Below are 13,614 nucleotides of genomic sequence, written 5' to 3'. Positions count from 1 at the left end.
CCCCCGCCCCCCACTACAGGGACAGGGAGCCCGGGTACAGAACATGGCTGCAAACATCCCCAGAAGGTCTAAGCTGTTCATGCAGGGTCATAACCTCCCCAGAATGCATCTCGTCCTGCCCCACGCCACGGTGTCAGTTACATCGGCACCCCTGACCCTGATGCCAACTGGCAAACCCACGGAGCGTGTCGAGATTACAGGGGGCACCGCGAGTGGGCAGCCTCTCCGGATCAGCGAGCTGGCAGACCTCTGTCCCAAGTATCCGAGCAGCCCGCTTTCCATGGCGCGGTGGCTTAATTGGGCTCAATATACCTTGACAACAGGTTATATTGGCAGAGTGGGACCACCGAAACAGAGCCGTACACTGCAGGTAGTTACATTTCCCCGGCTTAATTAAACTCCACATACAGAGTAAGCAGAGGGCACCTTTAATAAAATAAGCGTTCATTTCTAACCGGAAGTAGGCGCCAGTGTATTGGTTTCGTGTGCATTTCATAAGTCAAGCCCAGCCTCGTTACGTTTCATTAGTCACGCCCAGCCTCGTCAGGTTTTATTGGTCACGCCCAGCCCCGTCACATTTCATTGGTCACGCCCAGCCCCGTCACGTTTCATTGGTCAAGCCCAGCCTCGTCACGTTTCATTGGCCACGCCCAGCCCCGTCACGTTTCATTGGTCAAGCCCAGCCTCATCAGGTTCCATTGGTCACGCCCAGCCTCGTCACTTTTCATTTGTCAAGCCCAGCCTCATCAGGTTTCATTGGTCACGCCCAGCCCCGTCACGTTTCATTGGCCACGCCCAGCCCCGTCACGTTTCATTGGTCAAGCCCAGCCTCATCAGGTTCCATTGGTCACGCCCAGCCCCGTCACGTTTCATTGGTCAAGCCCAGCCTCGTCACGTTTCATTGGCCACGCCCAGCCCCGTCACGTTTCATTGGTCAAGCCCAGCCTCATCAGGTTCCATTGGTCACGCCCAGCCCCGTCACGTTTCATTGGTCAAGCCCAGCCTCGTCACGTTTCATTGGCCACGCCCAGCCTCGTCACATTTCATTAGTCACGCCCAGCCCCGTCACGTTTCATTGGTCAAGCCCAGCCTCGTCAGGTTTCATTGGTCACGCCCAGCCCCGTCACGTTTCATTGGTCAAGCTCAGCCTCGTCAGGTTTCATTGGTCACGCCCAGCCCCGTCACGTTTCATTGGTCAAGTCCAGCCCCGTCACGTTTCATTAATTGCGCAGCGTCATTATATTTCAGCCACATGTGACGCCTGATTGCCAGCTCAGACAAACGTCAGCATTTGATTCATGATTACCACCCCTACACGAATGATCGGGACCACAGTAGGGAACCTATCCTGCAGCAAGTCGGCCCACGGCTGTTGTAACTGGCCCTCGAGATCCTGCAGATTGGACACTGGGTCTGAGTTAACGTCCGAGCTGATCCCACACATGCTCGATTGGGGTAAGATTGGGGGACCTGGCTGGCCATGGGAGGACCTCAACATAACGCAGGCAGTGCATAGACACACATGACGGGCTTTGTCTTGATGAAAGATTGTACTATGGTGCTGTCTCAGGTAGGGTAAGACGCAGGATGTCACTGACATAGCGCTGTGCTATCAGGGTCACTACTAGAGATGACCTGAAGTCATACCCTATGGCTCCCCACACCATGATGTCATACCCTATGGCTCCCCACACCATGATGTCATACCCTATGGCTCCCTACACAATGATGTCATACTCTATGGCTCCCCACACCATGATGCCAGGAGTAACGCCGGTGTGTCTCTCCACAACATCAGCAGGACTGGTCCTCTCCCCTCAGTGTCGCCATACGCGCACATGATGGTCATCCATGGTAATGCAGAACTGAGATTCATCACTGAACATAGACCATTACTACTGGATGCTTAACTTTTTTTCGTCATTGAGTGCATATTCAACTACATTCGCAAATCTCTTTCCAGTTCTCTGGCACAAAGACTTCTTACAGAGGTTCTTCTTCAGAGAAAAGAAAGTATTGAGGGGAAAAAATTAATGAAAATAAAGGTTACAGAGTTCTTCCCATTTAGACATCAAATGGTTAATCTATTCCACCTTAACTTGCATGTGAGGAATTAAGCTCCTGGAAGACAACAATCAATCGAGTGCTAAAATTCCACACGGAGCTGAACAGGACAGAGTGGCAAGTGGAGGAAGGTCCCACGGACACAGTCACATCTACACCAGATTCAGAAATTACACAGCAAATCCTTTGCAGTGCTGGTTGTAAACCCCAGGCCACCCGGTGAGCATACATCCTCTTCCCTGTTTTCATAACAGCTTACACCTGTTGTTCTGGTGTCCAGTGAGAAGTGGGTGGAGATCACATCCGTTTCTTTGCTGACAGAAAAAGAGGCCACCTTATTCTTTTTTGGAACCATTCCTCTCCTTGGAAGGGAGCCGACGATGAGAAAAGACGCAGAAACTCCCCTCCGCCTCCTCGTTCTTCCCTTCCAGACCACGCATGGCGCCTCCATCCTAATTGCCAGTGTTTGCAAGAGGCATGTTTACTTCCTGTCTGGCAGGCATCAGGACGGAAACAGGTGTTGTTTTTCAAGGATAATGAGGAAGTGCAGATGCTCCTTAGACACGCTTCATACCTGCTCCAATTGCCAGAGAACGCCTGTCTGCTACCTGAGCACCTTCACTTTCAAGTCTCTTAGCTACCAATCATCTCACCTCATTTCCTCCGAGGAGTCAAGCAAGCATGTCGATTGGCTGCCACTCTGCTGACTGGATTCCAGCATCATCACTCTTTATTGATTTAACTGCATGACCCACATCGGGCATTTCACTCACATATTGTGTATATTATTCTACCCAGCAGTCAATCAGCTGCTATCCCTGATAATATTACACTAAATTTGCCCCAAAAATGAAAACACATGCTTTACAGTAGAGTATGCCATATACAGCCCAAACCTGAATACAGTACATTGAGCTTTACAGATAGTGTTAGATGTTCTTGATACAAAGCGATGTGACAAAAAGACAGTTTCCTGTGCATAACATGCCCATGAATGAAACTTTGTGAGCTGCAGGACAAAGCAAAAGTCACATACTATTTTGTGGAACTGGGTTCATGTTGGCTTGAGGTCAAAGCAAACGCCTGGCGTCAGTGTGCTTGCCTGTGGATGCCTGTGAACTCAAGCTACATTTGAAGACAGTGGTACTGCAAATTATGAGCGAAATTGAAATTTGGAGTGTAGCACAAGTAAAAGGAGGGTCAGGGTCCCTCCTTAGTCGATGTTGCACAGGGCTCGCTTCCCCCAGAGGAGACTGGCTTTGGGTCCCAGTGGGACAGGGGTTCACGTCCCCTAGCTTGAGGACTAGAGAGGGTGGTCTGGGTTCCTCCTAAGGTCGATGTCACACAGGGCTCGCTTCCCACTGAAGGAGACTGGCTTTGGGTCCCAGTGGGACAGGAGTTCACATCCCCTAGCATGAGGATTAGAGAGGGTGGTCTGGGTTCCTCCTTGGTCGATGTCACACAGGGCTCACTTCCCCCAGAGGAGACTGGGTTTGGGTCCCAGTGGGGCAGAGGTTCACCTCCCCTAGCATGAGGACCAAAGAGAGTGGTCTGGGTCCCTCCTTGATCAATGTCGAATAGGGTTTGCTTCCCCCATAGGAGACTGGGTTTGGGTCCCAGTGGAGCAGAGGTTCACGTCCCCTAGGATGAGGACCTGAGAGGGTGGTCTAAAGTCCCTTACAGAGAACATGGAAGGTTAAAGTCCCACGTTTTGCCATTATTATTATTAGTAGTATATGTTTATATTTTGTTTATATTTTTTTAAACTGATCAAATTTTTATTTTTTGTGTACATTTATTTTAATTCCTTTCTTTTCAAAGTCTGTAAAGCACTTAGTAAAACCTGTGGTTAAAACAGTGCTATATTTATACAGACTGATTGATTGATTGATTGATTGATTGATTGATTGATTGATTTGGACTCGATCTGCGTTTCTGAGATAATGATTTCATTTCAGACATGGAAGGAGAAAACTGAACTGAACAGCGCTGCTTCAATTTCGAGATGAGAGGATACACATGGCTCTCAACGGCCTCCTTCTGTAAGTAGGGTACGACAAAAACGAACGAGATGATGGAGAGTCTCTTCTCTGCTTTCAGAGAGGTCATCCCTACACAGGCCATATCCTGCGATTGCTTGATTTTAACCTGGATCTTTTAAGATACCCAGCACACTCAAACCCAAAGCTGCGATATACCGAAATACAGCACATTATCAACACAGCATTGCCACAATTCCTGAAGGTCTTCAATTCGAGGCAACAGTAATTCAGCAATTAGCGTGCAATGAAAAGCTAATTCAGAGAAACTATTTCCAGATTGCCGAGGTCGGCATAGATCACCTGAACACTCCCCGACTGGGGAGGCGATTCAGGTTAAATATATTCAGGAGAAAGACAAGCCCCCAAACGGCAATTTGAATTATTCAAAGCCCACCAACTCACCAAAAAAAAAAACCATTGTCCTCTCGCTGACTTCCCCCTCCCATACCTAAAATGGTTTCAGGGCATCAATTAACAATGATAGTTCAGTTTTCCCCTGAAACACACCAAAATATTTTCATTCACTAATTTTTCAACTATGTTGACTCTCAACCCCAGCAGAACACAATACAGTGATATCTCATTTATAATCCAGGAGTACCAAAGGATTTCAAGCAATAAGGAAGTTAACAGCACATCCGCGTTTAGCGCTTGGCAAAGATAAAACTACTTCACCCACCCTTAATGTTTATGGACTGGAGAGCTGCGAGGGGCCCAGTGGGGAGAACCTGCAACCAACAATGCAAATTATGTTGAGTGGATGTAGGGAGTTACTGGAATTAAACAGTCCCAACCCACACAGATCGTAGGCAAAACTGCCTCATGAAAAAGGCAGTAATAATTATTACTATTTATATTACTTTATTATGAAACATTGTTATTTATTGTGCTGCCATTTTGGTTCACACAACAGTCTTGATTGACTAAGTGGTTAGTGAATGGAGGGATTATCTTCGAGTCGCAGATACCCTTGCCCAATGCTGCTGACCATTATGCGGTATTTGCATTTAGCACTTGATCTTTTGTTTGTTATTATTATTTTATTTTTATTGGAGCAATTCAAGCGGAATTGTTTTCTACAGGGAGCAGCAGCAGCGTTCGGGCTGGGGTTTGCGTTCCCAGACCCTCCCAGTCACAGGCCTGATGAGGAGCAAATTCAGATGTTGTTATGTCTAGGAGGTCCATGGTTACTTTACGGGAGCTGAGAGTTACCTGGAACCGCACGCACTCCCCTCTCGCCTGCAGCACTCTTAAATCCCAGCTGTTTTCATCCTTGTCGCTGCCCTGTCATCGTCATATTATTGATAATGTTTTTTGATGAGAATTACAGTCCAATTACACCATTGCCTCCTTTAACTTTGCCATTTTGGAATGATTAATGTCAGTGGTACCAAAGAAGGCTCTGTGGAACCACACATCATAATGACAGCCCAGAATTGCAATGTCGTTTCTACATTCCGGTTAATCGCACGTTGGGCTGCTAACGCGCAGGACGGCTTTGGGCTCCTCGGAAAGCGTGTGCACACGTCCCAGGCCACATCCCCGTCTCGTTCTGGGGACACCCTCCCCAGTTCGCTTGGTGATTAACATTCTTCTGAACATTTCTCTTCCCCGTGATGTCGTTTCCCTCTGTGCCATTCCAGTGAGCAGCTTTACCGTCTGTTGTCATGGCAGTTAGAGACACACGGCGCATGAGAAGCTCACGGCACAGAGCCGAGGAGCAAACATCAGGCAAATAAATCCGAAGAACTGCAACCCAAACATGCATCTTTAGCAAAGCCTGGGGGCCAATGAAGACCACGTGGCGGGGTGGGGGGAGTAACTAACAGGGCGTGTAGCAAAACAGGCATATGTTACAGAAAATAAGGAGAACAGACGCCAGGGTGGTACAAAACCTGTTTGTGATGCAAGAAGTAGGGAACGGGGCAAAAACAACTTGCGTTCATTTCTGTTTTCTAACCTGGAAAATGGAGATTAATCTCTGCCATGGACTCTCCCACCCCCATAAGACGAGGGATGGGTGCTGACCTAGAAACCCCAATTTGCTCTGGGCAGGCAGACACCTGCGTCAAGCAGAGATACAAACATGCCAGAGAACAGAGAAACGTGCCGCTTTCAACAACACGGCTCCTGAAAGGAGAAGCCGGCTGCGTGTGCACCTGCTCACCTGACATTCAGGCGGGGAGGGGGGTGGGGGTGGGGAAGGTGCTACCCTCCCAGGCAGAGGCAACAGCAAAGGCACAACAAGCCTTCAGAAGGAGTCTGTCATGCAAGCACATCTCTCTCAGTCAGTCTTTGCCTCTACTAACCTCAACACCTGAAGAACCCAAGCTGGGGATCGTCTGACCATTCTACACCATTCACAGGCTGTTAGCTACACTTCACCTCCTGCGCTTCGCCTCCGTGGTATTCAGGCCCTGGTGTAGGCGGGGTCACATCTGCGTCCAGTCAGACGTCACATGGCTGAGTGCTCATGGAGCTGGGAACACGCAGTGACTCGCAAAAGCCGCCATCAAGGGTTCCACTTACCTTTTTGGCGCTCGACTTCAACATATAAGCTTTGGAAACTGCAGTCATTCACAGACAGACATAGCAGTGGTACAGTGTTTACTACATTCATACATTTTTTTTTTGACAAGTACTTTCTACAACAGTGGCTAACTGGTATTCTAGAAGACCCCAGAACGACAGCTGGTATACAGTCAGAGCAGACCAGTAACCTGTTGTCTTGGATTAGCCATTTAAGAACGTCAACGCCTCAGGATTGACAACCATGGAGATTCAGTCTGAGTCCCGCCCTTAATCATAGAACATTTTCACCAAACATATTTTGGCCATAATTTATTAATTAACGTGATTAGCAGATACTCCTCAGCAATGGGAAGTCAAGATAAACGTAGAGTCAGGGCAGAATCCCAAGAGTGGCAAACATGAGGACTATAGGCAGAATAATTATTAGAAAATTTATCCTAAAAGAACATATCAGATGTTAAAAATAGTAAGTGCAGATTCTTCAAACCTGACCCTGTGCTATTAATCTCTGCAGGCAGACTCTTACGAATGGTCTTGCATTATATACGATATGGGGCAGCTCTGATTACAAAGCATTAAGGGAAGGAAAGGCAAAAGTCCTTTAATACATTTCTTATTAAGTTGTAAATACACAGAGAGAGCAGTTTTAAGTAGCGACAAATACCGCAAAGTAAAATTAACAAAAAAAAATGCAGCAATAGGTCTAACCAGCTAAAATCTATATTCCCACTTTAACTGTTCGCTCCTTGAAATATTTTTACAGCACACATATTACTTAAAAAGGGGGAAGTAGACAATAGGATTCGGGATGTATTCTGTAAACAAACTGATTCCCCGTCGGCTTCTTTAATTAACAGTTAGGGGCTGAAATATTTACCCATTGCGCAGGAGTCCTATGTAATTTACTTTAAATGGTCTTGATGTTTTTCGGAGACGGAGGAGTCAGGAGACCTGGGTGCAGTGAGTAAGTGCGCGACGCCGCAAATCCTACAAATAGGGACCTTAAAGAAAAAAGTCTCCTCTACAAGGTTATATTAGTGTGTAATTCCGGGCGTGAAGGAGAATAAGCCAAAACCAACTGTTTTACGTAATAATGCAACAGTTCTTGTACAATTCACTCAACAGTATTACGCTACTATGCAAACATTCAGTATAGTGTTCATACAATAAAATAGTTTGTGTTCTATTACGATTTCAGAAACAGGCTGTACGAAATTCAAATCAAATTAATTAACGCATCATCGACACAGTAGTTTTAGGCAAAGGCGACGAACAACGTAAAGATGAAAAATGACAACACTTGGGCTATTTGGTGCAAAGTCAAACCTCGTAACTCAGTATTTTAAATTGAGATTTCGGGTGATGTGAGATCACGTGTCTTGGGAAATCGTTAAAATGAAATATTTCAAAAGCCTAATTTGTTTGGCACTGGTAATTGATGAAGGAGTCGGCAACCCCAGGAGTCATTTGACAATAACCTGATTTGGTCTTACGCCGTGACACCGGAATGCTGGTCTGCATTTTGTGCTTCTGGTGTAAAATGTATTTAAATGTGTGCTGGATGTAATACTGATTGCAGCATATGCGGACACGTGTAGCGCTCACTGACGTTCGGATGAGCATCGAAATCTGAATGTGAAAATGACATTTAACACGGCGCGAACAAACAGGATACTTACGGAAAAGCCAGCCCAAAACGGGCAGGAATGTCTGACCCTTGGGGAAGTGGTGAGAGCCAGTGCGGCGAAACTGACGGCCAGGATCAGGCTGCCCAGCACCATCTGAGCAACTCCGAGCGAAAGCATGATCCTCGTCCGAGTCCTGAAGTCCCTCAGCCTGGACAGGCTGCGCGACAGGGAGGTCGGGCTGAGCGTCCGGACCCTAGACACGGCACTGGGGGGCATGGTCGGGCCGAGGGTCGGCTGGATTGGATCCACTTCCAAAACCTATTCCAGCTCTATCGCAAGTGTCGTCCTAAACGGAAAGATCTAATCCGAGTATGAATATTCAAGAGCAACCAAACTGGATTGCTTGTTCGTTTGTTTAAAAAAAAACAAAAGAATTATGCGGTTTATGGCCAAAAATAATGGACAAGTGAAAAATAAATGACTAAAACAAGTCCGAAAAGACGTTTGAGCGGAGCGGGCTCTTAGTAATCCGCATTCAGATAAAACCACCAAATTTCCCCATCAAATACAAGAGGGGGGCAAGTTATCTTCCGGATTATAAAATCCAAATCCATGTCGCTCGGTTCCAGTTTGGAAAAAGTACTCCGTGACAGTGAATGCAAGCGGCTACAGGGAGAAGAAGAAGAAAGAAGAAGTAGAAGAAGAAGAAAAAGAAGAAAAAGGGAGCATCAGCATATCAGGCGGCGCGTCCGCTGCCTGCTAATGGATGCGACTGGAAGTAAGACGGCGCCGCTTCGCCTTACCGGCAAGCCGCCGCAAACTAGCTCATGGTCATCGGGCAGCATATAAAGTCATCGAGAAAAAAATACGTGGAATAGGTGTGAAAAAATATAACAGACGTGGAAGAGATTGGTCAGCGAGAAGAAAGGAGCAGCCCCCGAGTGTCGGGATTCATTTGCCGCAGCTGCCGCTCGCAGTACCTGCGCCTATTGCCCCCGCATGGATGCGCGGCGACCAGCAGAGGGGCCTCTAAAGCGGATATTTCCTCGGCGTGACGAGATGTCCCGGCCACCGAGGCGAAACTACACATTGTTACTAAATCCGAGTCTCTTTCGTGGTAACAGCCGGCCGACGCGTGTGCGGCTGGGGAGGGAGGAAGCGGTGATACCGGGAGAGGAGCTGCTGCACGCGGACCATGTGGCTGTGAGTCAGGAGCGCGCGCGCGCGTGAGAGCGAGTGAGCGAGAGCCGAAGGCTGATCGCGCGAAACAGCACGAAGCTGCTCCTTATGTTACTCACAAACACTGCTGATGATAAACTCGCTCCCTAAAGTATTATGTGCATTTAATACGATTGTCAGAGTCATTTTGTTCCGTTTATAAAAGTAAACTCAATATCGTCGTTAGCACTTAAAGTAATTAGTGTCACTTTGGTTCATTTGCTGGAAAGCGCACTTGTGACTCACAGTTCCATCTTTAAGTAAATATATTTTCTCTTGTGTACAAATTCAAAATCGTTCCTCCGCAGTTTGTCCTCCCCCATCGGCTAGCTTGTATAGTGTAACACAACCGAGATTCGTGGTTAAAATTAATGTATTATTTCTTGCAATGAGGTGACTTAGGCCTACACACGAATGGAGTTATCAAGCATTGGGCTAGAAATATTTAATGACATGATTTGAAGATTCACTGCAATCCATTCATGCCGGGTACAGTCGTGGTGTTATTTTATAATACATATAGTATATACACAAATCTCTTCCAGTGGTATGTACTTTTGTGTATTTGTGTATGATTATGATGATGTACATCATCATATAACATTTAAGTGACAGTTGTATATTTCAGTGTAAATCTTCATAGAACTGGCACAGTAGTAGAATATATTAGCACAGTATGTGAGGTTTCGGCTTGGCAGTAAATCCTATGAAGTGCCTGTATGTTACCTAAATCCACCACTGGCTGCCTGTTGGTTCAAGGTGTCGGGTGATTATAGGCAACAGTCGAGGGCTCCCAGCTTATTGTAATGCTCTGCCTGCCCACAGTACATTGTGCACTACGAGTGATCGACTGTTCTGGTTCTGTGCCACCTGAATCCCTTGCAGTTCTGCCAGCACTTACTCTCCCACAACTAATTTTACCGTCACTGAGGCAACCACCACAGACGAGCAAACGGGGCTCGTTATTCACCACCCCCGAGCACAGAGTATTTCAAGACATAAATGATGTGTACTATCCCTTCAATGAGACAAGTTTAAGCCAGTTCCAGTTCAGATTTATGTTCTCCAAGGTCTGGAACAGAATGAAGGTTCCTCAGTTCGCATTACTATGGAGACATGCTTGCAATGTGTGAGATCAGTCATGGAATATGATGCTAAAATGGATGCAAATGGCATTCTGGTACAGAAATTCTAACACATGTTTACCTGTAAATTCAAACTGACTTCCATCTAAGCTGCTTAAGATTCGTAGATGGGTGTCACCTTGGGGGACTGCTATAGAAAGACTAGTGAATGGCATCAGGACCTGTGACGTCAGCACAATGTTCCCCAGCGCTGGACGGGATGCAGAAAAGAAAGCCTACCTTGTTTGTGAGGACTGCGGTGGCCCCAGTCCGAGCAGCATCATGTTCACTGGGATCTTGAACACTCACTGCTTCCACTTCTCCTTTGCAAGAATTTGTTTGATGGTCTTAGCGACGGTGAAGTTTGGAAGAAGAATCCAATGTTTTAGTTAGAATGTTTGGAAACCACCCACATAACTGGAAGAAATCTCGCACATCGTGACCTGGCTATTAATAGGACAGTTCAACGTTTCATCTCTGTCAGTCATTCTGGGCTATGCCTCAGTAAGGAAACCGATGGTTTGCATTTGTATTGTCTGAACTGGGGAACAATTCAAATACTATGAAAACGACACACAATTGTGTGATGCCACATATCACCTCCGTCTAAAAAGCAGTCATTTCACTGCATGGTCCTTTAAGTACAAATTCAACAAAAACACAAAAGGCCTAATGTTTCAATTTGACTTTCATGATTTATATTTCTAGCCATTATTTTTTCACTGAGTAGTGCAAATCATGCAATCAACCCTTTGAAGTAGCATTAACACAAAGAAGATAATGTAATATTCTTTAAGGAGGTTGTTCAATCAAGGGAAACCAGAGAACACTCCATTGCTGAAATGGCATTATCGAAGAGCATGTAACAAAATCAAATTCCTTTAAAATTTCAAGTTGAAACGCATGCAAAACATCTGCAAGTGCTTGCGTTGCTTTGTTATTCAAACATGATATTTCGCAGCAAGAGCTACTCCCGACTTTCAAAGTTTCCACTGCCGAATTTTGAGGAAACGGAGAGCACGACATTGGCAGGCTCTGAGAAGGATCACACGCTTACCCAAGACACGAGGCTGGCACATCTTGCTTGCGACTGTTACAAAAGCGCCATCTCCTGATGGAAAGCTGAAATCGCAGCTTTAAAATGTTGCAACAGACTGAAATGTTCCACACGTGAATGGAGCGGCGCATCAGCCTCATAAGAGTGACATTTTCCTGACGCGATGCACCAGAGCCTGGCACGCTGCTGGAACCCAAGATTTATACGTGGCGCAAGACTGTTATGGTGTCACGTCACCCCATATTCAAATACATAAAAAAATCATATTTTGTATGGTTATGTCTCCGAGTTGGTGTGGAAGGATGTTCCCGAAAGAAAGCTGAACCCGTGCACCAGGTCACCAAGGTCCCTCAGTAAAATTAAAAGAAAAGGACAGAATGAGTTTACTTTCAAATGGTTTTATTAATCCAGTAGTATACTTAGAAATGTGTTGCAAAGAACATAAAAAATAAAATAATTTAAAAAAATGTCAGCCACAAGTGAAGAAACGTTAATAACGAAGCTGTGTTATTGTATCTAAAAGAAAACGGTACCATCGCACCTTAATTGTCTCTTGGTACAAAAATACATCTTGGGGCACACAATCCCGCAGCCAGTATCACAAACGGAGGGCTGTTCCACGTCGGGGGGGTCTTAAAGCGCCGGTGCCGTTTTGTAAATAAGCATAAAAAGGTCTGTGTGACGGTTAGAAATGTGTATGTGGCATGTACTGTATGCTGGTAGAAAAGCCAGACTCATTACCATCACAACACAAGTTCCCAGGCTTAAGAGCTATGACCAGAATTACAAACAACCAGTTTTGTTTTATTCCTTTCCTTAAGAAAACAGGTTTTTTTCAGTTGGTTTATACAAAATAACAAAGATGTACAAAAGTTTCAGTTACAAAGCAAGACCCAAGGCCATATGCAAGCAACATGTACAGCCATCATTTAAACATTGTACATACATGTACATACATATATATGCATATAATATATCTATACATATATATGCATATATATTATTGTTTTATTTTTCCTCTTTTGACATATGCATAGCAGGAGGCGAAAGCATTCCTTCAGTCAGTCTTCGTGACTCGTGTGCTAAGACTCATTCGGTTATTTTGTACAGCGGTTCTGCTTCAGGTCGACAGACACCCGCTTCCAATAACGCCTTGTATTTTCACACTTCGTCATAATAACTAAAAGACAACAAAAATATGTGGTGAGAGAGGGTGGGTAGTATTGGTATAAGGCATCACTGCTCGTGGTTGAGAATGGGCGCCGGACACGAGGATGGGCTGGCTTCTGCACCTGAGTCATAGAGCACATGCATAGATCGAGACAGCAGCAGAACTCCCATGTCACCATGAAATTATATTAATCGTAATAATGACAACGGTCGTATAAAAGTCTCTAGACTTACGGAAGGTAAATTATTATTATTAAAAGAGTAATTCTGCACAAAGTGAGCCTTGTCAGAGGTACAAGCCGGATTGTGAAATCCATTCAAAATGCGTCAGCGTCAGAGTTAGTTTTCGCGTTTATTTATTTCTTTTTTAAGTCTCAAAGAAGCACACTGTCACCTCCGCTTGTAAAATCCCCGCCCCGCGGTCCACAGCCTCCGCAGATCCGGCCAAATCGAGCATTGAAGCGGTCTTCACCTCCTTATCCCACTGCCCAATTGGTATCGATGCATTAAAGGAAAACGCTATTTTCGTTATAATCTCTAAATCTCCTGTCTTTTTTTTTTTATGCCCGCGTGTGTCTGCATACCACACATCCAGGTTTTCGGGTCCTACCGAATTTCGGGAAAGATTCTCGGAAGGGTCCCCATTCCTGTTGAGAACGGGAGAACTCGTGCTGTGACGACGGCTGTCAGTAGGTGGCGCTAGGCATGCATTCCAGCAGGGATTCCAAAGTCATTTTTCTTGTTTTGTCTCTCTTTTTTTTTTTTGCAAGCCTTCGAGC

At 45.7% G+C, this 13,614-nt stretch overlaps 1 protein-coding gene across 2 annotated transcripts in view; it reads right to left on the bottom strand.

Moving 5' to 3' along the window:
• LOC125706308 (protein FAM189A1-like) overlaps nt 1-9,502 on the bottom strand; it is a 74,888-nt gene extending 65,386 nt beyond the window's left edge. For both annotated transcript variants that reach the window (XM_048972946.1, XM_048972947.1), the window contains exon 1: nt 8,318-9,502. In XM_048972946.1, coding sequence (XP_048828903.1) covers nt 8,318-8,542 — 225 coding nt within the window. In that variant the 5' untranslated portion in view covers nt 8,543-9,502. The remainder of the gene's footprint in view (nt 1-8,317) is intronic.
• Between the last annotated feature and the right edge of the window lie 4,112 nt (nt 9,503-13,614).

The sequence above is a fragment of the Brienomyrus brachyistius genome, chromosome 13, assembly GCF_023856365.1.
Source record: "Brienomyrus brachyistius isolate T26 chromosome 13, BBRACH_0.4, whole genome shotgun sequence".
In the NCBI taxonomy this organism is placed as follows: domain Eukaryota; kingdom Metazoa; phylum Chordata; class Actinopteri; order Osteoglossiformes; family Mormyridae; genus Brienomyrus; species Brienomyrus brachyistius.
This window is presented reverse-complemented; position numbering and strand designations above follow the sequence as displayed.